This window comes from Taurulus bubalis, assembly GCF_910589615.1.
Source record: "Taurulus bubalis genome assembly, chromosome: 2".
Taxonomy (NCBI): Eukaryota; Metazoa; Chordata; class Actinopteri; order Perciformes; family Cottidae; genus Taurulus; species Taurulus bubalis.
The window spans coordinates 26,117,697-26,144,007 of record NC_136590.1 but is presented as its reverse complement, the minus strand read 5'-3'; the positions used below and the strand labels follow the sequence as shown (position 1 = coordinate 26,144,007).

The 26,311-nt window shown below is 40.5% G+C and overlaps 1 protein-coding gene across 1 annotated transcript in view; it reads right to left on the bottom strand.

Annotated features, from left to right (window-relative positions):
• Positions 1–26,311, bottom strand: part of LOC306753893 (rho GTPase-activating protein 7) — a gene marked incomplete at both ends in the record, with an annotated part of 94,689 nt that overhangs the window by 18,770 nt on the left and 49,608 nt on the right. Inside the window, 4 exons of the mRNA XM_079237807.1 lie at positions 224–822; positions 1,523–1,586; positions 2,167–2,248; positions 2,411–2,482. Of these exons, the coding sequence (XP_079093933.1) occupies positions 224–822; positions 1,523–1,586; positions 2,167–2,248; positions 2,411–2,482 (817 nt within the window). The remainder of the gene's footprint in view (positions 1–223; positions 823–1,522; positions 1,587–2,166; positions 2,249–2,410; positions 2,483–26,311) is intronic.

The following is a 26,311-nucleotide window of genomic DNA, read 5'->3' as shown; positions in this document are numbered from 1 at the left end:
TTCTTAGTCTAAATAAAGGAAGTAGCCGGACGTGACATATCTCCCCGCTTCTTTGGTTGTCCATAAAATGTTTTTACAATAATGCATTTATCTGTTACTATCATCTTACAACTACAAATTGGGAAAACATTGTAAATAGTTCTGTAAATAGCTTTAAAACAGTAGTAAATGTTGTGGAAAATCCCTTCTGGGTTTTTAAAAGATTGTAATCCACAATCCTCACCTGGACGGGCCGTGCAGCCTCTCCATGCTCTCCTCCTCCTGGACCCGAACCGGGCCGCTGATAACATGCCGGGCCCGACTCTCGCCACTGTGAGCAGAAGCGAGAAGGCCCGTTTTTCCCCTCAGCCTCAGTTTTTCCATCTTTCTCAGAAGACTGGTGCCCTTCTTCCTGGGCGGTTTGTCTGGGAAGCAGCCTTCGTCCTCCAGAGTCATGGTGGATGATCCTTCAACACATCCGTCAGGGGAGGGGAGTCCACTAAACGAGGGATCCACAAACAGCATCTTGTTGGTGGAGGAGCAGCGAGAGGAGCTCCTGCTGGTCTCATGGTCGTCTGAGGGGGTTTTGATGGCAGCGGCGTCTCTGTGACCCCTGTGGTGTCCGTTGTGGCCCTCACTCTCAGTGCTGCTGGAGCTGTGGATGGAGCAGACATCATGGCGGTCACCGACTTCACACGGAGAAGCATTCTGGCGTTCGGTGGTGCTCTCAGACGAGCAAAGGACGTCCATCGTGGAGTCGAGGCGACGCCATCGACGGATCCGCCTGTCGTAGGTCCAGTTGGGGCTGATGGCACAGAGGTCTTCTTCGTCAAAGTCGTCTCCCTAGAAGAGGAAGGAGGGTTCAAATGCAGAGACAAGAGCGCACAACAAGCTAATATTACCCACAAATAACATGACAGAACAGAATATGCACCGACACTAATATATGCACGGCGGCATGCACAACAATGTGCAAACAGAATATTATAACAAGGCCTAAAATTCACATAAATTCACACAAATACAAATATTTTCCTTCAATAATTTATACAAGCATGAACGTCATGAACGTCATTATGCAAACACAGCGTATCACATATTGTACTTATAATTTAAAATGTAGTTTGATTGCTTTGAGTGTATATTGTGGATTTAGCAAAACTTCAAGATGACAAATCAATATCATCAACATCATGTCATAAAAAGTTATAAAAGTCTGAGTTAGATTTTTAAAACAAGACAGAATAATGAAGAATGTACTGGATGATAGAATCAAGGTCAAAGCTGTTTTGTTAATCCAGTTGGAATTGACTAAAACAATATAGAAACAAAAATATTTATAACTTCAGCTTCTGTTTTCCTGCACTTTGCTTTCTCCTAGAAAGAGGAACTGGAGGAGTAGGACTGATCACTTTGTATCACTCAAAATCAAGAGATGTTTAATGGGGAGATCTCATGGTGTGACACCCCCCACGGCTTGGGCTGCCTTGATACGATATCCCCGCTGCGTTCGAGTTTCTCTGTGTTTGCTCTCAACACTCACCCTGCGTTTTGATCTCCGTGGCTCCAGCCTCATTTCCTCACTTTTGTTTAAAGTGCTTAATCTCCTGGAGGAGGGGGGAGAGATGAAAGTGGATGCTGGTTAGACTGGCAGCGTCACATAATAACAGTGACCTGCTGTACACATTCTTTAAATTTGCCAATTCATTCCTTACACTGACGCTAACATGTCAGCAAGAGCTGATGTTTCAGAATGCAATAGTTATAATCAGAAAACTTTGTTTTTAGAAAGAAATCGAAAGACAAAACAACACTCTACACTCACTTTAAACACAAGCTTGTGACCAGAAGGCAGTCAGCTTAATCCCTGGACCAACGGGATACAACAGAGGAAAATGCAGCACTTGCCCGTCCCTCATGACCACCACTGTGGTGCCCTTGAGCAAGGCACTAAACATCTAACTGCTCCACTGGAGCATTTTATTGACTACAGATTAGAATGCAGTAGGAAGTGATTGTGAAGCAGAATGTTCCTGCAAAAGAGTGAGACTAAACTAAAGTAAACATTTCCCAGTGGACCTACCATGGTGAAGTACAGTTAAAGTAATACTCAAGAGAAAAGCATGTTCACAATATCACATCCAAACCTCCTGTGGATATAGAAGTGCACTTGTACACCTGTGTTACCTGCAGAGTGAATCAAGGGCGTCCTTATCCAGGAAGTGGTGGTCACGCTTTGCCCAGTCAATGTCAATGGGAACCCTGCAGTCTGACACACACACACACACACACACACACACACACACACACACACACACAAAAGACAAGACAAGACAAATGAAACACTCAGACGCTGCCTGAGACACTGTTTGTATCATCTTCGCGATGACTCCGGGGGCTGTGCGGATTACATTAACACCCTTATATTTACCTTTGAATAATTGCACATACTGAGGGAAGCCGGCCGCTTGCAGCCAATCACAGGCCTCTTTGGCTTCAATCTCTGCAAACAGAGAAGAAAAACAACTTTTGATTCAATTAAAATCATTTCACGCTCCACCCGCTTTAAGAGGGCAAATATTTGCCCTTAATCAGTCGAGTGTTTATGAAGTTAAATCACATTTGCATTTGGGTAAAGAAAAAAAAAATCATTAACAGGGAAAAACTGGAAGCACATGCAGGCTATTAATTATCTTTGACTCTTGGAAGAGGCCATTTGAATTACTGCTAATTGGCTGTGTGTGGAGATGGGGGCTTCTGAGAGAGAAGGAAAATATATAAAATATTTCCCTCCATATCTTCTAGAGAGAGGCCTTGCTTCATTCACCCTCAGATCGATGTGCACATAAAGATGTGCACAAAAGGATTAAATTCAAAAGGTGTGTGCTTTGTCAAACAAACATAGTTCCAATTTCCTCACGGACATCAAATGTACTATGACTATGAGAATCTTGGTGCCAATGTTGAGCTTTTCATCATGATGTAAGAGACCTAGAAGGCCAAACATCACAAGCATCTTCAAATCGGGTTGCATCTACAAAAGTAAAGGCACATTTTCTTCTTGCTTTGACTGATTTTTGAAGGACTATCTGCATTTGAGAACCAACAGACATGAGACCCAAGAGAAAGAAAGACATCAACTCAAATTTCACTGAAGGATTCAGAGGAGCAGAGAGTATACAGTCGGCTTCATGCTTTTTATTTTGAAGAACTGTTTCAATACTCTGCTGATTTAGTTTCTTCTCCTCTTGTTCTTATCATTTAAGTAGAACTGAAATATCCTGTTTTTGTTCCGACTCCACACAAGTTCATCTTCCCAAGGAACATGGAAAAGGATGCACAATAGCTGCACATTCAATTTAGTTTAATTTATTCACACAAATAGTGTAGTAAACATATAATTATCATTAATATTGTGATATATAATATCCCAGTCTATTGTTTCCCAGCTTAGTCCATGCTGATGTGTCCTTATATATAATATAGTCCTGAGCAGGTGGGAACCTGTATGGAAGCCCTTGCTATGAATGGGTGGGAATTGGTGAATGACATGTAGTGTTAAAGTGCTTTAAGTGGTCGGAAGACTATAGACTATCTTCTTTCCTTTAAAGAAAGTTCATGAAATCACTATTTTTCAAAATAATTTTCATTGGTATAAACTAAAAGATGTTGAGGATGAGAAGAAACACGAATATAAACAGGACTATTATCTATTTAACCTAAGTATTTATTTTTTTCATGTGAGAGACTCTGAAGCGAAGTATTATTAGGAAAGACTGAGTGGAAAAGAAAACATTCTGGCGTGAAGCATAAACATGATTTGTTGATCCAGGATATTTACAAACAGACAGAAATCATTTTCTCAGTCTGGTTGCACAGCCCAGAAGAGGATTTGGATTTTCTGAGAAGTCTCAAAATATTTGTCCAGCACAGCCCTCCGTGAAATGCTAAACTTGCTCTCTCTCTCTCTCCGTGCACAAGAGGACCGTCGCGGGTAGAATACTGCCAAGGGCATTTCTTGTTTTCATATTCACACAGCATGAAATATGGCCGACATTAGGCTCCACTAAAGAACAACAGCAGCAGTTTGCCCGTGACTGATTGGGTCTTCAAACACTTCTTGTCTGGTGGTTGTATTTTTTTTTTACTGCCTGTACTTATTCACTTTAGTGAGACTTGAAGGAAAAAGGCAGCTAATTCACATTTAATTTGTTGGGGACTTTTGAAAAGTTTTTTCTTAAAATTCCCTTGACAGCAGGATGGAAACTTGGCGTTTGAAGCGGTCTCCGGACACCCGAGGATCTGGAGAACAGCGCGACATAAAGCAGATGGCCCAGACACGTAAAGAATGCGGGGGAAATTCAGCGAATATGGCAATCATCAAAATGACAGAAAGAAGTAAACTGACTTCACGTGAGTAGCGGCCAAAAGAAATGAACGCCTGTGCGGTAAAATACAGAGGGATCGACGTAAATATGTTCGTCCTGAAACCAAATGTCCTGCTTGTTAAACGTCTGTGTGCAGAGCCCATTCTCCGGCCTCCCGATGGAGATCAATTGGAGTGACATTTGAGATAAAAAAAGGGATCAAGTGTGCTTGCAGAGCGGCGGTCTCGCATGTCTGCGGGAGGATCTGTAAATCCAGGGATATGTGAATCTACCAGAGTCAGAGCCCGGAACTTATAGAGACAGCCGCACCACTTTCTCACTGTTGACGTCACTCTAAGCCCTGTCCCCATCCATCGCCAACAGTGACAAATCACAGCCCGTCATTCTGAGGGTCACAAGTTAAAAGCTCTTGACGTTTAAACCAGTTTTCGACTTTAAATAGGTCTCATATTCTGCATGAAGGCAAGTGCGCCTCAGAGCTTTAGAGAAGGAGCTTCTGTTGGAAATGTTTTGAGGTTACAGCCCTCAAGCCTGCAGGGAAAATCATAGTGGGGGAAATGAATGGTTATCATCTGTAGAATGTTCTGCAGGGCAGTTTGCGGATGTAAATGGATTGGAGCTGCATTGGAGTTAGAACTGAGATATAAATGTGTTGAAGTCAAAATAATGAATCAGAAAAGAGTTGGTCAAACCTGATTCAGAGGAGAAAAAGCCCCAAAACAAATGCTTGTTTTCTTTCATTCCTTACACGCTTACAAGGTGTTTGGACGTTAGAAACATTTTAACATGAAAACACACAAAAACAGGAAGCCCAGACAGGCGAGCTGCACTGGGTGTGTTTGTGTTAAACAAGTCCTGCGCCTGCCCGAAGAACACCCTTCAGAGGAAAAAGATCTAACGTTGTTGAGTCCACTGTTCTCTGCTTGGAGTGCAATCGCTCACTTCTGGACAGGAGATAGACTTCAAACTTCAAATGTGATTCACCTCTGCCATGTGGGTAGATAAGTGTCCAAAGTGTTTGCTTGGCCATGTAAACCATTACGTTAGGATACGGTCTTACTTCTCTTTGTCTGTGGCTCTCAGCCCCAAGCCCATGCCAAATCATTTACTAAAACAGCCGGGAACTATAGTTTAGTGACGTCTGCGTTTCCTAGAAAATGTATCCTCTGTTGTGTGGTTAATTAATTTGGTATAACAGTAATAACGACCTTTTGAGGGGTTGATACAGGTATGCCTAAATATTGTACAGTCTACAATTGTATCTTCAACTTCTCAATTAAAATGGCTTTATTGACGTTACACTGTACATATTGCAAAAGTATTATATGTCATCATAGTGTCTCTAAATACTTGCTCACCTTATGCTACATGTGTGCTGGCTAACGGAGCCTCATGGTCAAATGAATGACATAGGTGCAGCCGGATACATCACCAGATGCATCACTAGTGACTGAGTAGAAAGTTAAATAAACTATAGCAGCATCCTGCACAATTGGCTGATGCCTTATTAATGCCTGATGTGTAAGCTCAGAAACCTCAACTGTGTTCCAAAAAAACAATATGATGTCTTTATCTAGCTGTTTGAAAGCATCCGTGACAAAAAGAACAGTTTGAAAACATATATTGTGAACACACACATTCACACACACACCTTAATGCATAGCTGAGTCCAGCAAGGAACAAAAGATTCACAATATACTTCATACTCTGCTTGTATGTTTGGTCACCGACTTCGACAGCTTCATTGAGGGGCCCCTCTCTACTCCACTCAGCGTTTACGTGAGTGATGCTCTGCCCTGGGCTCCAGTGTGACCGCAGCAGGCAATGGTCTCTTCCCTTTCCAAGCGACTCAGCCTCTGAGGAAGTTGTGATTTGGCCCCTCTGGGCTCTGATAAGAGATTTGGATGTGCGATTAGTGCGGCTCCGCCCTGCTAGCGCCGGATGCTGAGACGTGCTCAGCAGACCGTTTGGGTTTACAGTGTTTTCTGTCAGAGCAATAACTACAAATTGCTTCAGAGACAAAGACAGCTAAATGTGTGAAAGGAACATGTGATATAACCAACATGGATTGGTTCTGACTTCAAAAGTCAAGGTAATCATCAATTAACAACAGTGCATGAATTAGCCAGTTCATACATTTTTACTGGTTTAACTCACAAGGCACAGGGGTCATGTCAGGATACCCAGGCAGAGAACTGCTTGCTTGTTTATCCTTCAAATTTACCTTATTTATCATACGAGAACCACAACAGAATAATACGTCCACGAAATAAACGTGTTTTCCTAAAATGTCACTCTCTCTCTTTGAGTGGAAGTCAACATGTCTGCTATCCGACCATCGGCCATATTTCTGAACCATTGATAAGTCCAATATTTAACTGACGTTTGAGGGCTTTCGCGCCACTTTTATGCCTCACTAAACCGCTGTGTTGCTGTGGGAGGAAAAACAGTCACTTTTTGCTTGAATGTGTCTCACAGGAGTGAGACCAATTTCCAGGCATCTCTGTGATATCCTGAAATAATCGTGCCGTTTATTTTGATTAGCCAGAGGACATTTGGTTTAGAGATTTGCTAGAGGTAAAAACAGGGCTTAGATGAATGAATGGATGTTACTTCATGTGACTCGGTGTCACTCACATCGTTGGTAAAAACTCAATCCATGGTCCTGGCATTATACCTGTTGACTGGGTTAGATCTCAGGAAATAGCTAATGGAGACATGTTTTACTATAATCTTGTCACAATAACAAACCACTTTCAATTCATTTGTCCTTAAAAGTTGTAATTATTGTGTTAGAGGGAAAGTTGAACATGCATGTGAGCATTGACGGAAACCCAGTATTGGATTTCAATGACCTCATCCGGTGTGACAAATTCCCCGGTTAATATAGAAAATACAAAGCCACTATGACTGGGAGCCTGATGCCTGCCTATCATCACCACTGTGGAGTAAAAGAGGGGGAGTTCACTTTGATGAACTCTAAGATCTACAGCTGCCGAGAGAAATCAGTGTCCAAGTGAAGTTACAGAGAACACTTTCACCCATTTGTCAAGCAGAGAAATAACCCAAAGATGATTAAGACCATCATGCAGGTCAAATCTAAAGGGTCATAGGTTGAGTAACACGCAAGGAGAGCAGAAGAAACATATTTCTGCTGCACCAAATTCTGTTTTTTTAACAGACTTGATAAATTATTTTAATGATTCGAATCAACGAAATAGCTAAAAGTGTTGCGAACCAGCAAACACAGGTTTCTTCCGGCTCTTCTGTGAGGACAGGTCTTCACCCATCTCTCGTATTCAGTGTCCACACGTTGTTCAGAAGTCTCTGTGACATCCTTGTCTTTTTAAATCCCTGACATTTGAGAAAATCAATGTTCTCCATCACGGCTGCTGACAGAAAGCGTCATATAGGCTACACATTAAAGTGCATAGAGCAACGAGTGACTTGAGATTATATTAAATAAAATACAAGAACAAACAACAATGACAACCACCAGTCCCCCAAAAACATCACAAGGTCAGCACTCACAAGGGGAGTTTTCCCAATCAGTTGACACTTGATATTAGCGTTACTTCAATTCTCTTAATTTAATTAACTATTCTGCAAACATCCATCCACATGCCCTGTGGTATCAGTTTAGACAACTCAGGGTATTACAAATAGTATGTTTGTACAAGTAGATAGGCTAATTTCTGGATTTTGAATTTTCACATTCACGGCTTTTGTGCTTATTGATTGTTTTTGTAGTTATTCATGTTCTAGTTCAGCCCCTATTTAAGTGAAACCCTTTTGGCTGCAACTTTTCATGACAACGTGCGATACAGCATTGCAGTATTAGATATATATTTGTTGTTATATTCTAATATAATATAATATGATATATATGATCATATATATTATATATGATCATATTGAACATTACTTGGCCCGTCCTCAGCTGGCAGGTGTAGCTACATTAGCCCATACATAGATAGGCATACTCCTGCAGTATAATCATTCCTGCATGCTGTTGCCCGTCGTTGCTAACAACACTGTCTGTCCTGAGACTCTGTGCCAGTGGAAAGATGGCTCTACTAAGTTCGGATAAACACTCTCAGGTTGCCGTGAAACTACAGGGGTATTTCGTAAAAGCAGACATGACAAAGCCCGGCAGCATGTCACCGGGCAGAAAACCAGCTGTCGACAAGCCAAACTACACCTCAAGGAAGGATTTGTTTTTCTTAATTATTTTCTATATTTTCTGAAATCTTAGAGCCCCTCACCTGCTGTGTTCTCCGTCCCAAATTTGCTTTTCAGTTCACCCGCAAATGACCACAAATAATTCAATCTGACAATAAGTTGTTTTTACTCGTCCCATTAAATTATGTGAACTTTTTTTAAAGTGTCACCCCCCTGCAATCAGTTCTGCTTTGTGCACAGAAACATTCTGGCATCCGAGATGAGAGGAGCCGTCTCTTTATAAGTAAAAACAATATGCGGCCTTTCCAAAAAAAAAAGGGTTACACAGCCCAACAGAGGATCCACATGAATCCACTGCTTTACTCACTGTGGTCTGGGCAGGTTCAATGAGTCATTTGGTTGAATTTGGGCGTTGGCAGAAATGGCCAAAGTTACTTTGCATTTCATTCAGGCTGTACAGCAGATGACTGAGAATTATAAACTGGACAAGTAGCTTGACTCTCACTTTGCTTCCATCTATGGCAGCAATGCTGGAAGAATGTCGAAGCTCCACTAGATTATCCAACTAAACTGATTTAATGAATGATCTGAGGAAATGAAATAGGCCACGCATTTGCAGAATCTGGTTTCGCTCTGTCTCCCCTACATCACCTTCTGGTTTGTTAACTTTTTTGTCAAATGGTAAATGGACTTGGATTTGTTGTTCACCCATTCACACATGCATTCACACAATGATGTCACCTTGCATGGCTACCACCTGCCCATCAAGACTATCACATTCAAACACCGCAGGCAAAGACCTTCGGTAGCAATTTGGGATTAGGTGACTTGCCCAAGGGCAGATCGACATGGAGTCGGTGATGAAACTACAACACTTTTAGTGAACTTTTAAAGAGAGAGGAAAGTGTCCAGACTCATGCGGACATACAGTGCGCCTGCAGAAGCAGGAGAATGTTTATGCGGAAGCGCTTTACGTAGTACGGTTTTAGTGAAGACACGTGCGCTTGAGAAGTAGTGAGTGTACGAGATAATACCGCACGAGTTGTGTGAGAGTGTTTTGATGTAGTTTTGCTGTTAACGGTTCATCGCCGTCCTTATGCGGGAAAACCAAAGTTTCCTTCACGACTTCAAGGTAATGCGGGGCAAATTGATGGACAAATGTTAATTTTGTGGGTGAAGTATTTTTTTAGACAATATTTTTAGACACAATAAAGACACATCCATAATTCAGCAGGTGGTTCAGCTGCAATGGGATATGACAAGTTTTAGGCTAATGTGAGGTTAAGGAATAGCGTTGGATTTTTGGTTATGCCCGGATTTTAGCAGCTCAAAGATATTGATGTATTATGATTAAATAGTTTAATTGGGGGAAGCTGACTATTGCAACTGTTGTGACCAACTCCATCACTTCAGTTCACTGTTGACTTACATATACATCTGAAAATGTCAGCATTAAAATATTCTTATTGTGGCACAATTGGAACATGATTGCAGCGTTCCTCATCACAAGCTTCACACATTCACTGACACACAACAACAAAAAAGTTACTCCTCCATGTTATGTAATGGGAGTGCAAAAAATGTAAAGTCCACTAATGTCACTGTTGAAAGCAGAGAGAAAAATAAAACCAAAACTGCAGATCAGGTCACAGATTTCAGAATATAAGCAACAATTGTAGAATAATTTAAATATGATTATCATAGTAGGAGTGCATTGCTACAAAGACATACATGCATTTAAGTTTTTAGACTCAAATTCCTATCGACAGTTTGAATATTTGCAAACTTTTCGTTGGCAGGCGATCAATTCTCCACAACAGATCAAATTTAAAAAGACACCCACACACATTCAGAGCGAGTCCTACGCCGCTTTTGTCAGAGAAAAAAGCTTTTATTCTTCTGGAGTTCAAAACTGAGCTTGTGATGCTGTCAGGCCCACGGCCTTCAAACAATAAAGAGCTCTCAGAGGACGCTGGAGTGCTTCAAATTCCTTTCCTGCCCCATGAATCAAGAACAACCCTGTTACACTTTGACTGCCGATACATATTTACACAAAAATCTGTTAAAAACTAGTGGCCAAGCATTACTCCAGCCTCTTATGCATCTCGTGATGTCAGGTCTGCCTTCGATTAATTCAACAAACTATGAGAAGAGACTTTTAGAAGTAAACCAGGAGCCAAAGTCTGTCTAATTGCGGCTCAGTCAGATCCTCATTAAATACCACTCTTTGAGCTAATTAACCAATCATCTCCTTAATGAATGTCATCAAGCGGCAATTGTCGATTGTCATCAAAAAGAAAACAGGCAGACGTGAGTGCCTAAGATTCTCATTGTCTCCCTGTCTGTCATATAACGCACCAGATGAGCTGCAACTGAACACATACTCACTTGTGATCAACATGCTTCTTCTTGGATGGAGGGAAGTTTAACAAACTTCCATGTTACTCCTGAGAATGGATGTAGTAGAATCAGACACATATAAAAGATATTTAAAGAATTAAGTCCAGAGGGAAAAGTCATATATCCAATGTTGTAGTAAAGCAGTAAATTCCAGTTGTACTGGTCATGTTGGGCATCATGTTATTGAAGTCATTGTTGAAGATTTCCCCTACCACTCCCCTTCCTCTGGCCCGGACTGGACCATCTGAACGCCAGGGGAGGGGGTGGGGGGAGGGCGTCCTAAAAATAACCAGAGGTAAACAGTTCAGTCACATGAGGTTCAGACACACAAACTGGGAACGCTTTGAGTTTCTGTAATTGTATAGAAGTGGAAGAAGGATAGGCAAGTCAAATTAGGGAGATAACATCTGTACATGGTGAATGTTGCTGACCCTTCCTGGAAGGAAATGAAGGATCCCAGAGTGAGCCGTCTGCCCACTTGGTACAGGAGTGACTGCAGATTTCCATAGGACAGGAGTTGGCTTTGAAGCTGGCAATTAAAATAAATATATAAAAATGTCCTCCTAAAATATTATAATTTAAAATAGGCAATTCAGAGGAGTGAGAAGTTCCACTTTGCCTCAAATGAGGTCTGCAAGGAAAAACTCATGATAGAAATAATATCAATATTCTCCTTTCTCAGGCTCTGCATCACAACCCTCAGATGATGAAATTACAAAAAAAGAAAGTAGCGAGGAAATTAACAAGATTTTCTCCTCTCCGAGATTGAAGATTTTCCTCCGGTTCGGATCTATGACCTGCTCATAGCAGTTAGTGTTGGGGGGGGAAGCCACTTCAGACGAAATTAAATACAAATGAACGCCTTAACACGATGAGGAAAAAGTCCTTTCCACGGCCTAATAGCCTGTAGTTCTTCAAGGTTTCATCTTGGCTCAGTCCAAGGTATACCATTAGCGTTAATGGCCTTCCATTTAACACGTAGGTGTTTGATTATGGGATTTTAAATGTGAATAACTCCCTCAGAGGAGAAGAGAGGAGAGCGATCTGCATGATTCGCTACATTAATTCACAAGTGGAGGGGGAGAAAGTGGGAGTATGTAAACAACTAATGGACTCTTTCACAGTCTGTTCAGAGGCTTACAGCAACTGGAGGAAGAGTAGAAAGAGAGAGAGAATAAAAGAGGAAACTTTTTCTACTCTTTGGCAACATTTCTGAGAAGATTTCAGAGCCCTGAAAAGTTAGTTCATAGGTTAAAAAAGATCTGAAACAATCTGGTTGCGGGAAATATAGACGATACAGAGGTTCTACACAGGCAAGTTGCAAGGATTTCCATTTTGGAGAGGCCAAAGGAATTTTTGCTGGGCCTTTTGAAAACAGACGTTAATAGTGAAAGTTTTTTTTCATCACAAGAGAGAAAACATTTTCAGGTATTTCTCACGTTACGCTGCAACAGTGTCAGGATAACATTTTTGTCATCAAATTACCTCAACTCTGAACTGGTTAATTATATAATGTGTAAAGTGTGTACGTCTGTGGGAACAACACAACTTCATCCCGATAGCTGCCTCAGCGGTTGTGAACAGATCTTTATAGATCTTTGGAAAAAGAACCGACCTTAAAACATGACAGCTTTTGTTATTTGCTCAAACTGCTCAATAGTGATATGCAAACACTCAGTAGCAAAGCAGGTTTACTGGAGTTTACAGGAGTATCTCAAAAGTAAATTGAGTAGAGAAAAGTACTTTTTTAAGAAATGTGCTTATTATTTATATATACATACATATTTGTATGCATTCCTAACTTCTGAGCACAACTCTACTGAGTTGTGTTATTACAGCTTTAATGTACATTTCCATGATGTCCTTTCTGAGCTTCTGAAAAAAAAAGAAGCAGAATACTTTTTTTTAAAGAAGCCATTAAATAACTAACCACCAATAGCATTTGTATTCCAGCCTATTTTTACTACACTTTGAGTTATTCATGTATTTATTCATTCGCAACCTCATATCAAAGTCACAGAGGGGAAAGAGAGACCCGCAGTCTCTGGAGCCGACAAGATGTTGATTAGAAATCAGGATTAAAGCAGAGCTCAGGGCCTGACCTCTGGCTCTGCTAACAGAAAGCCCCTCTCTCCCTGTATACGGGTGTCTCTCGGCTGCGTACAAAGGTTACACAAGACTGCATTTCCTTTTCTCAAGCAAGAGCCTCACGGGCGTCAGAGGAGGAAGAATCCAACAATACTCCTAGCGGATGGGAGTTTCTGTGTGTGTGTGTGTGTGTGTGTGTGTGTGTGTGTGTGTGTGTGTGTGTGTGTGTGTGTGTGTGTGTGTGTGTGTGTGTGTGTGCAGTGTTTATATGTGGTACGTGCTTGTGCGTGTACATGTGTGTGTATGTGTGTGTGTTTTGTGTGTTTGAGGGGAGCAGTTACAGTATGCAAGGATGTGATGTGTTGTGTTTACTCTCACAAGCTTAGCCTTGTGTGCGTGCTCTGGGGTGTGTACGTGTTTAAGTTGACTTAGTGCTTGTGAACGTGTGTGTGTGTGTGTGTGTGTGTGTGTGTAGTCCAATCTGAATCCAGCCTCTGAGGCTTCAAGGCTGGTATTTCCGATGTAGCAGGACAGGAAGCGGCCTGCTCTCTTGAACTGTGTCCCTCCTTTTGAAAACTGCAGCCCACATTCTACAGGACCAATTACTTCATCAGTCTGTGTCTGCATGTGGGTGAGTGAGACAGTTTCTGTGTATATCTGTACTTATGTACAGTCTGGGTAATATTTAGTAAAAACACACTTTCTTTTGGGCTTTTTGACTTTGTCAGATATGGAACGAGTAGAACATTTTATTCAAGTACAAGTAAAACTACTTGCATAAAAAACATTTTCATTAAATTAAAATGCATTACATTTTTAAAAAGAGAAAGGAAGGTAAAGAAAAAAACCAAAACAACCGCCAAAAGATCACCAAAACAACCGCCTTCCTGTGTTGGCCTTGGTAGAAATAACCAGAAAAGAAAAACTACTTCATCATAAAAGGCTATGGACACCGCAGAGGGTGCAATTAGGCTACAGAAAGTAAATAGCTTGACATGTCTTAATTAACAGGAGAATAAAAATCAACAAAAGGCAGACAACGTGGGGCTGTATGAACATTATAAACTCACACACGCATACGCTGCCTGGAGAAGTTGACATGCTCCTCTGGAGGGATAGGCTGACGTCCATCCCGATGACGGCAGTTGTCCTCACTTGTATGACTGGCTTTGTGTGAGTCTGGAGCACCACAAAGTCCACTCGGCCTGTCTGGTCCGACTCTGCCTCTAACCAGCCTGCTCAACCTCTCCGGGGCCCACAGCACTCCTAAAGGTTTTACCTACATGTTGAACTAAACGGCGACCACCTCCCGACTGAAGGTAAAAGTTCCAGCTGGAGGAATTATCATGAGCATTTTTTCATTTAACATCTTAGCTAGACCCAGAGTGCACCAGTCTTGTGAGTGTTTAATTTGGCTCACATATTGTGCTCGCCCAACTTTTTATATACATTGATTTGATTTGCCTTTGCCAACGCACAATAATGCAAACCGTTAAACCAATTCAATTCAATTGTTATACTGTTGACGGTTGATGTGCCAGCACCAGATTTCTTTCAAACAATGCTGTGAAAATAGCACCAAGTGTTTTGCTTTCAGTCAAGCAGACATGGTGTTAATATGTAAATCTCCATGAATTATGTGGTTGCCAGCTTGACATGCATTTGTATTACGGTTTTTAAATTAAATTACTATTTTTTTTAACCATAAACAAGTATATGCAACTTCATTTACACATCATAGCAAATCCCCTTCTGCAATTCAAGGAACAACATGCATTTTAGAGTCATCACTCAAGACTGAAGGTCTTGATTAAATGCCTAAATCCTAGTTTATTCATTGTGGAGGTAAACATTCACTGCTGCAGATGACTCAAGCGGCCTCATGGTCTTTGCAATCCATTAACTGGGGGTCTGATTAGAGATGCTCTTTATTAGCACTTATAATGATCTGAGAGTGTGAATTAATGGCTCGTCTGCACATAGTTCATTTGGAAAGTGTCCCGAGTACAACCCCTAAAACTAACGGTTGGATACTCTGGCAGGAGCAGACTTTCTGGGCGCTTATTTTCTTGTGGTCAGTGATCTGGAATCAGAAGAGTATGGATTATTTGGGGATACAACTTTTGTCTAATTTTTGTCGTCTCTGCAGAAAAAGGGTTCACGATATCGCCGCGTGATCTTTCAGGTAATATTAGCAAACACAAGGACGCTTTTCTGCGATAAGAAACCCAACATGTCGTCTATTCAAGTTCACATTTGCCCAAAAAGGATGAAGGACCCTTAGAAAAGAGATCTGGAAGAACTAAAAAGAAAAAAAGAAGAGCAAAATGTTTTCCTTGCTGGTGTCAACAAACTTTATAATAAACTCACTGCTTAGGCTATCCAAGTGAACTCGATTGTTTCCCCCTTTACAGAAAGGAGATATCATTTAAACCATTTAAAATAGAGAGATTATGGATGCTGTTGCAGCATCTGATCTCTTTGTTTCCTGATAATGCTTGTGAGTGAAGGTGCCACTTTTACTGCCAACCCTGTCTCCTAAAAATTACGTTCCCCCAGAACTAATACGCATTCCCAATTACGTTTGATCAGAAACGTATCTCCTCCCTGATTATGTTTGTGTTTGACGTATTACACATACATTGATTATACATGTATAGGTTGATTAAAAATGAATGTTGATTATACACATATTTTTGTTTAAATTGTTTTTATGTTTGTGTTAGACGTATTACAAATACGTTTATAATCGTGTGTTTGTGTTATTGTTTTCTTGCGTTATTTAAGCATATTTTAATTGTTTAAACTCTGCGGAGAAAAAAAGAAAAGAGGGGCGGGGTGAGGCCAGTGACAGCCGGCCAGTGAGAGCCGGCCGGCCCGGGCCGGGCGCCGGCCGCACCGGGAGCCCGAGAGTCGGTCGCACCGGGAGGCGAGCACCGGGGGGACCGGCCGCACCGGGAGGCTCGGGGCTCGGTCTTCAGACGCTTGGCGTCGCCGTCGGTAACAGCCTCCTTCGCGCCGGCTCCGGTCTTCTCTGAGTCGGGTTGTTTGTGAATGCAGCCCAAAGTGTGTGATAAACTCCATCTAGTGCAGTAAACCACTGCGATCATCAGCAGATACTCGGATCTCAGAAATGTTCTGAACACATTCATATCAGTTAGCATTTTGAAAACCGGATGTTAGGTCCCGTGACTAGATTCTGCACTTGATGTGACCACAGAGATCCGAGTGTCTGCTGATAATCGCAGTGGTTTACTGCACTAGATGGAGTTTATCACACACTTTGGGCTGCATTCACAAACAACCCGACTCAGAGAAGACCGGAGCCGGCGCGAAGCGAGCCCCGAGCCTCCCGGTGTGGCCGGTGCTCCGGTGCGGCCGGTCCCCCCTGTGCTCGCCTCCCGGTGCGACCGACTCTCGGGCTCCCGGTGCGGCCGGCGCCCGGCCCGGGCCGGCCGGCTCTCACTGGCCGGCTGTCACTGGCCTCACCCCGCCCCTCTTTTATTTTTTCTCTGCAGAGTTTAAAAATTAAAATATGCTTAAATAAAGCAAGAAAACAATAACACAAACACACGATTATAAACGTATTTGTAATACGTCTAACACAAACATAAAAACAATAAAACAAAAATACGTGTATAATCAACCTATACGTGTATAATCAACCTATACGTGTATAATCAACCTATACGTGTATAATCAACGTATGTGTAATACGTCAAACACAAACATAATCAGGGAGGAGATACGTTTCTGATCAAATGTAATTGGGAATGCGTATTAGTTCTGGGGGAACATAATTTTTAGGAGACAGGGTTGTTACTGCCAACATGATATCATCCATTTTCATTTTTTTTGTAAACATAAAACATTTTGAGAAAGACCTAAAAGGTCACCTCAAGTTTCCCCGATTTCAATGACAAGCACATCTCAAAGCTCCGATGAGTGATGCTTTTGATATCCCCTCTCAATGAAAGGCCTCTCCTGTATTGAGAAAAGGTTTTCAGCTTGGAGCTCTTTACAGCTTTCATCCGCATTCACATCAATGTTTTGGTCCACACAACTCACCAGTGCGAAAGGCAATGAGTCAGAGAATCCAGCGATTGATGGAAGTTTGTAAAATCCGGGGTCGGTGTGTAAAACCCAGGTGGGTGTCAGACGCGAGGAGATACTGGACGAGCAAAGAAACTTCGATGGAGGCCAAACAAAAGACAGAAAATATCAAACTTCTGAAAAATGTTCTGAAAATGTCTGTGCAGCATTATCCAAATGTCTTGTGTCCATTTCTGGGCTCATGGAAATCAAAACCCCAAAACGTTAAAACGTCAGTGCACAGCTTTGGGTCATGGGGGTAGAGTGGATCGTCAATCAATCACAAAGTTGGCAGTTTGATCCCCGGCTCCCACGTGTCAAAAAGGGCAATTCCCGGTTGCCGGTGGTCGCGCTTCCTCCCAAATACATCGAGCCATGTTTGCTGATGGGCAGCCAGCGAGGGCTCTCAACATTGTTGCTCAACTATCATTAACATTAAGGCTGCTCACACCACCACTAACTAACCAACTAACCCACACAGCACACAATCTCGCTCTAACCTGAGAGGCACACACTCAAACCTGGTATATACACTGTCCAACTTTTTATCTTATGCACATAAAATCTATCACAATTTAGTCACAGCATACTGAATTACTATTTTCAACCGCGTCTAAAAATGATGTTAGTGCCATTTCTCAGGTTGTACGAGGTAACGATAGGTTTTCTAATTCAGGCATCATATGCTTTGTGGGCCATATATGGAAGAAGGCCATAGTACAGACAACAACTGTTGTACCTTTTAAATTAGGCATTCCAAAATAATAAAACAAAAAAATGGAAGAAAGTTGGTTGGAAGTTGAAAGCACCAACTGGTTCACTTAACTGATAGATGAGAGCCGTTTGCTTCAAAATGCCCATTCAGCTCCATCTCCAATGTTGTTGATATAACAAGCAGAAATGTCTGTTTGGGGATTTACTTGATGGATTGCTTTCTACTTGCCATCTTGTTATCTTCCTTCCAGAGTTCATCCTTATTTCCATGCCAAAACCTGCATATTACCATACTGTCAGCTATGTTTTATTTTTGATGAATAGCCAGCTGCAGGAGAGTGTTTTAGGACTGGGCAGATGCAAATGTCTGCAGCGGTTTCTGAGCGAAGCTGGGGCCAAAACACCGCGCTCAGGAAATTTCCTCAGATAATTAAGATTAAAAGGAAATTAAGGGAAAGCATTTAATGTGGTAATGATAAAATCAACAATACAGCAATGGAGATTTAAAAAAACAAAACTTGCTCTATGCTATTTTAAACTTGAGAGCCCACATAAGGGTGTAAAATTCTGGTGTCCACATTTGTTGCCATTGTGTAGTCGTTAAAATAGATATAAAGATTAAATATAGGACATGGGTAATGAGCTATATACAAAGCAATCCATTTAAAGTATGATTAGAATATATGCAGCCTGTTAGCATCTCACGCACAGTTCGACAGGCCTGCTGAGTCACAGGGACGCCCCGAAGCTGACCCTTCCAACTGTACTTGTCGACACAAACTATAAATAAAGCGTTCTCTGTTGTTTCGTTCTGGGCAGTGGATGGAAACCCGGGGACATTGCCAAGGGTCAGCAGAGCCCCTGGCACCGTGTTCAGAGATGTTATTACCCGGCTTTCAGGACAATTGTTGTTCCAAAATTCCTCTCAACACCAAGTGTGATAGTTGGCCTGTATACTGCTGTGGTGTTTGACATGGATGGGGCAAAAAAGAGCTAAGCCTTGAGCCATTGTGGCTCATTTCTGTTATAAAAAACCAACACAAGGAAATTAAAACAATTGATAATAATTTTAAAAAAGTAAAGTCTACAAATATCTTAAACTGCTCATACAGTTTCTAATGTCATTATGTTTTGTTTTTAAATGTTGTTTAATTTCTTAGATGTATTGTATTTCTTGCATGAAAAAAAAGAAGAAGAGACATTTGAATTAATTCATACCGCTTTCACACTGTAGTGTTCATACAGAACTAGAGCACACACACAGCAGACGGTCAGCCCTGTGCAAATACTAATCTAAGTATTTATCCTTGTGGATTCATTAACATTATGAGTGAATGAATGAATATATACTTTATTAATCCCCAAGGGGAAATTTTTTTGTCGTCATCAGTAGCGCCTTACAATTGAAGATACAAACACACAAGATAAAAGATCAAATATATAAAGAAGCAACAGGGATGAAAGATATATACAAATTAAAATAAAGTCATATATATATATTTAAATATACACAATAAAATAGAATAGAATACAACTAACTGGAGAATATATTTATATTTACAGCCGCAGAGTGTATTCATTAATTAAGTAAATTAGATAAACAGTAGAAAGTGCAAAGTTCTCCAGAAACTCCTGCTTGCAGCCGATGATGGAGCCGGCCTTCTTAACTAGCTTGTTAAGTCTGTTGGTGTCACCGGCTCCAATGCTCAATGAGTGACACATACTGTCAATGTTATTTTTTATATCTACGCGATCATTGGACATGTCGGTTGTGTGATGACAGAACTGGCTGCTTACCAGGAATCTTTACCAATAAAAGTATCCAAAATGAAGAATTTGGATTTGCTTCGGTAACATTATAAGATTATTGATGTAGTCTCTTAACTTCTCAGTGTATTTGTAAGCGCAGTGGCACTCTCTAAATGAACTGAAGTTTGTTATTCAGCTCACTGTCAAAGGTCTGTGTTCCTGTCAGTAAATCCACCAGTTTCACCACCTTCACTGCAAATCCCCCAAAATGCTGAACTGTTACTTTGACAAATTAATGTTAGTTTCATCATAATTAACTGGAAATAGTAAAAGGAAAACCTAAAATCTTTGGCGATTTAATCCCAAATTTAAAGCTTAAAATAAGTGTGAATAATTAATTTGAGTTTCTAGACATTACTGACTGCATTCATTTGTTGCTAAAACCACATTATTATTTAATGTAAAATGTGTTATGTAACACATCACGTGACATGCATTTGGAAATTTCAATCATACATCAAGTTACCACTTACTGGCATTTAGCCGGTTGCTGGGTGTTCACAGTGTTTCCTCAGAGCGGAAAACCCCACCATCAACACATCAGCAGAGCCAAGATGGCTTACCTCTGGGATTTCCTCTCTCTCCACTAGTGTGTCCAATATATTTCCTAGTGTATTTATTGTGTTTGTGAATGTGTCATACCAAAACTAATTTCTCGGGAAGTCATTACCCCGAGAAGAAAATGACTATCAAATTAACTGTAAAAGCCTGTCTCGGTGAATCCTTTCCATTTATGGTCGCGGAATGTTTCTTCAAAATGTGATGAGAGAATATCAAATATGAAGATGTCTTATGTGGAACATTTCATGCTGCAGTCTTGGCCAGGGCTCCCTCGAAAAATAGATTTTTAATCTCAATGGGAATGAGATAATAAAATAAAGGTTAAATGGAAATAAATGAATCTTGAAAAACAACTTCAGTATCCACAGAAGCAGTTTCAGGCACAAAAGCCAGTCTTCTTAAAAATACCCCTACAATGAAATTGCATCACTAGTTGCTTTGTTTCACAAATATTGTTTTCGGAGTATGCAACAGTGCTCGTAGGGGGAGGTCGAGGTGGATGGGTGGGTCAAACAAACACAGGACTTTAACCCAGGACAGACGTTTGTGTCCCGTGTGAAACAAAATGTTATTATTCTAATTGAATGGAACAAACATTTATTTTATGACATCCCACGATGTTTTAATAAACCTAACAAAGTTGTTTGTTGCCACAACATAACCAATTGTGTTGCAACACTAACCACATGTTTAAAACTGACCATAATAAGGGAGATAATATGCTTCCCTCAAAAAACGTAATTGCACAGTGAAGAACGGGAACGTCCTCTATGAGGGTACATTTTTTCCCAAATGTTCCATTAGAGTGACCAGAGAGGAATGTGGGGTATCGTTTGGGTTACTCAAGTTGCTCAAGAGCCGCGGAGGGGAGTGATGATTCTCAAAGCGCTCTTTATAAGTACAGCTTTAAATTGTAGTTTCAAGTCCCGTATTTGTTTGTCTATGTTGTGACTCGCCCCTTAGGTGTGTTATTATGTTTTTGGAATTAAACAGATGTATTGAATTTATTCATGTGCCCTTGGTGCAATTATGATTATTATTTTTTTTACAAGCTCCCTTTCATCAAAACTATACTGAGAGAAATGTAATGAACTCGGGTGAGGAAGGAGCTTTGTTAACTTTTGTGTCACAGTGTGGACGTCGAGAAAATGCAAAAAGCTCTCGGTTTCTTTCAGCCTGTATGCTCAGAGGCCTCCCCTAATATCCTCACCTCCGAGTCATTGTCACTGCAGTGTGACTGCAGTACAGCGCCGTCCTCAGAATGATACAACCTTTTAGAAATGCACCGTTCTGTTCGCCTGCACAGAAAATCCTTCCGTGATTAACTGACCCTTCCTGAGTGAAGGCCTGTCTGCCTATTACACTCCCCAACTGTTTGTCTCTGAAGTAATATGACCTTCTGCTCACCTGTCTGTGCCATATACCGATCTGATTACCTGTCTGTCTGTCTGTCTGTCTCCCTGCCTGCTGACTTTCTTAATTCACCCTCACTCTGCTTTGCTTTAAGAGTAGCAATAAGGAATATTTTGCTGCATGGCAGCACACTATCTCCCTCTGCACAGGATTGATAGGGTTTGCAGATCAATACCAGTGACTAAACAAATACTTCATCAACTGCTGTGCAAAAACTCACTCTCTATCGGAGGAAACACTTCCTGTCTAGACACTAAATTACTTAATACTAACTCTAGAAAAGCCAGTTGACTGTGAGGTCAAAGAAGCCTTTAACTTAATGAAAGGCTGAAAAAGATTTGTGTTTTCTTTGGGATATTAATTGCTTAATACATTATAATGAATATAATTAAAAATTCTAACAAAAACATTGACATTTGGCGGGTAGATTGTAGTGTTAATTCCAGTATTATAATTGTTTACATATTTTAATTTTAGTCGAGTCCAGTGACTTATGTTTGACATATTTAACTAAACTGATATAAACGAACGATTTACAGAACAAAGTCCAGAGAAAATAATTAAATATTTTGGACACTTGAAATGATGAAATGGCGACCTTGGAAATACAACCACAATATTTCTAACAGTCTCAATTTGTCCATTTATTTTTATTAACAGAGGCTGGTGACTTATGTGACACATAAGAGGCATACTTAAAATGCCTAATCCTAACCAGGACACTTGAGTGCATGTAAACACACTCCTACAGACAGAAGTAGAGAAAGTTCAGGAGGAGAATGTGATTAAATTGCTGCTTTTCTGATACAATATTTTCACGCCACCCATTTACAGCACATCTGACCAGCTGCTGCTGTGTGACGTGCGTGTGATTGCTTGACATTCAGTTTTGTAGTGTGTACTTTTGTAGTTTCATAATTACTTTCTGGAGTCAATGCCATGTTTGTGTTCTCAGTTTCTACTGTTGGTTCGTTCAACTTTGTGGGCTGAAATAAGACGAGGGAGATTTATTTATGCAAAATCCCCCAGAGTTTAGATAATATTGCTCCGAGAAGGCTTTCAGGCAGAAGTTGATTGTAAAGATATCTTGTACCAATAGATGAATGAATGCTCCGCACGTTAATTATGGATGATCCAACAAATGAAATACATTTTTTCCCCCAAGCTGTAGCAACTATAGATCCTGCTCTTCTGGTTGAAGTGACAACATGAAAGTCACACACGCAGACGAGCATTTCTGGAACAGTGGCTTCTTTCTTTCTTACTTTCTTTTCTTTGTTTCCTCTCACTATCTTACTCACTCTGTTTCCAAAACTTAATTCCACTTCACATTCAACTCCCAATTTCCAATTACTCTGGTGGGGCCGACTTCTCCCACGCTGTCCCCTCCCGGGGCCTATAAACCTCTGATGGAAACAATGACTGATAACTCGAGAACAAGAAGAAGAAGAAAAAATTAGGCCGCTTCGTTATTGGTGATTCATAATCCACTTCTGTGGTGTTAATGGGGAGCCGTATTTAAGCTGCCAATGTTTAATATACACTTTCTGCAGTTGCACTAAATCTGCAGTTTTCCCTTTTTTTCGGTTCAGGGAGGGGTGTTAATGGAAGGAGTGGAGGGGCAGGTCAGACTTGGCTGTTTGCCTGGGACGAGACTTTGCTTTTGGGTTTTCTTAGCACTTTAAAGGTGACCTGGATATTCAGCGTGTGGATAACTCTTTCACTCTCAATCTCTCTTTTCATCTCTCTCCGTTACTCTCTCCTTGGGGTTCTATTTTTTTCTTCTGTTTTTCAATCTTTTTCAGTCTTCTTCACCCAGTATCACTGTCTGTGTCTGATTCATCCGTCTCTCTTTCTTTTTCGTTCTCCGTATCTCTTTTTCACCTCTTCCTCCTTTCTCTTGTTCAGAAAATACTCCCCTAATATCCTCTCTGTGACTTTCAAACACTCAGCTGTAGTCAGCTTGGATTCACATGAGATACAATGGTTTCCAATGGTGATCCAATTACACAGCAAAAAAAACCACCCACAGACATTTGCAGAGGCACTTTTCAAGCTTCCCTGTGGTGAATGTGTGATCCTTAAAACACGTTTTTGGTGGTATATACCTTTAGCGCCGGATTCAGTCTGGTTCAGAGGACCACATGACATGAATTTAATGCTTGTATAATCCAAGTATAGCTCTCTTACTCAGCACATACTGTACTGTGCAGTGTCTTTTTGTGCGGTCGTCGATCTCCATGAATCACAGTGAACATAATGAGGCGCAGTGAGACTGATGAGACCCGGCGACCCGGGCAGCGGCACGGTGGAACAGTAAAAATACATTCATTTTCATCTTAATTGCCACAGTGAGTCAGTACCTGAGCTTCGGGGCCTTAATCCCTGTGACATTTGCCTTGAATGCCAAACTTAATAATACGGACCCTCGCACACTGCTAATGGATAAAAGCAGTTTGCAAATAGCAGACCTTTAAAAAGTTCAAAACCCTTAAAGGTACGTGAGAATACCCTGAAGAATAAACATTGTTTAGTGGTGAGATGTAGTCTGATTTACATTTACACATTCTTTCCACAGATCTAGACATACAATGGGACTGCTGACTGCTGCGCAGGACACTTGTCTTTGGACATTTACCATTTAAAAGATTAAAGACTAAAAGAATACATAAAAAATCCACACAAATACAAAGTCCTGCTTGCATGAAAGTACAATATGACACATTTAGCGGCATTACAAGGCCAGAAAGTTTAGAATTTTATTACGAAACAAAACTAAAATAACATAATCAGAATCAGAAACCGTTTATTTGCCAGGATTGTTTACACAAACGAGGAATTTTTCTAGGCGGAAGGTGCATACATTAGATATGAGACGTTAGTCGAGACAAACAACAATCAACAACAACAACAACAGTAAAATGATATTAAATCAAGTATAAGATAAAGTGCTCAGACTTGAGTTAGATGTTAGAAATTGTCCTTCTGAAGCAAAGCCAAAGAGATATAAGAGAGAACATTATAGTCTACAGTCGGAATAGAGACCCTGAGGTGCTGAAATCTGTCAAATACAATTATAAAGTTATTTAACCTGAACAAACTATAAACCATTTCTGCATTGGCACCACACTTCTAAACTCTTGTGTAACACTATACTGCATGTAAGATTTATGTACAGTGGCTTGCAAAAGTATTCATACGCCTTGAACGTTTCCACATTTTGTCACATTACACGCCACAAACATAAATATATTTTATTGGAATTTTATGTGGAAGACCAACACAAAGTGTCACACAATTGTGAAGTACAAAGAAAATTATACATAATTTTAAAACATTTTCAAAAATAAAAAACTGAAAAGTGCAGTGTGCAAAATTATATAAAATATATTTATGTTTGTGGCGTGTAATGTGACAAAATGTGGAAACGTTCAAGGGTTATGAATACTTTTGCAAGCCACTGTATCTTTTCCCGTTTCACCTTTTACATGTAAAAATGATATTGACATCAAATGTCATTGAAATAACAGTTATTATAATTATTATTAAGTCCGGCTTAACTCTTAACGTTCTGCCGTGCCGCGGGCATCTTTTACTGTACATTCTAGTGTACACTGTACCCCCTATTTCGGTTCGGTACGATTCTTGTGATTCCAGCTGTGTAACCCGTTTCAAGATCAGACCACCAAAGCAGCTACAAACGAGACTTTTGTCAGACAACAACAAACAAAGAAACAATAGCAAAATCCAGGCAACTCACCGATGACGCCTCATATTGATCCATAAATCCATAACATTCCAACAAAAACGGCGTTGTTACGTCGTAAAGGTCCAATAAAAATAAATCCCATAAAAGATTTAATCCAAAACACGTAATAACATCCATAAATATCCACCAACTGGCATTGCATCATTTCATATCAGTTGGAAGATATGAAAGAAAAACGGAAAAAAGCACGTTTGCATGAGAGCACAGCTACAAACTCGGCACCAAAATGACCGCCGAAATCTAACGCTTCCAATGAAACCCCACTTGAACCAATAGGAGCTTCACTGACTGACAGGCTACATTACCCAACCAGAAGCTACGTTGAAGTTCAGGCTCAGCCTTTATTTTCTTACATGGCTCAAGCCTGTCACATCATACAGCTCAGATGACAGGCGTTTCGTACAGCCAATAAAATTGCCTAAAAAACGGGTCTAAACAAGAGGGGGTGGAGATGATCCCAGCAGGCTTCAGCTTCACCAGAACAAACTTCTGCTCATAGATCCCCAGTCTGTCATTGAATTAGCATAAAAATGCATTTATACTTCATTTTCTCTGTATCAGCAATACTGGCAGTACATATGAATAGTACCTCCATAAGTTTGCAAGACTATAAGCCTTTTTAATAGGTATATAGTATATATATCATGAATATTTTCAGTCTCAAAATGAAAAAACGCCTAGACATTTCATTAGAAAAACATGTGTAAAATATTCATTTTCTGTGATATTGTTATCTGCTTTTTACTTAGACTAGATACGGCTTTAGGCTATTGTCCCATTGTGTTTTCCAGTTCATAAGTCCCATTTATAGTCATCTATTTACAAAGAAATGTTCAGGCGGAAATAAAAACCTAATACTTTAGTGTGTTCAAACTCATATAACTCAGTGTCAGCAGCACTTAAAGTGATTCTGACT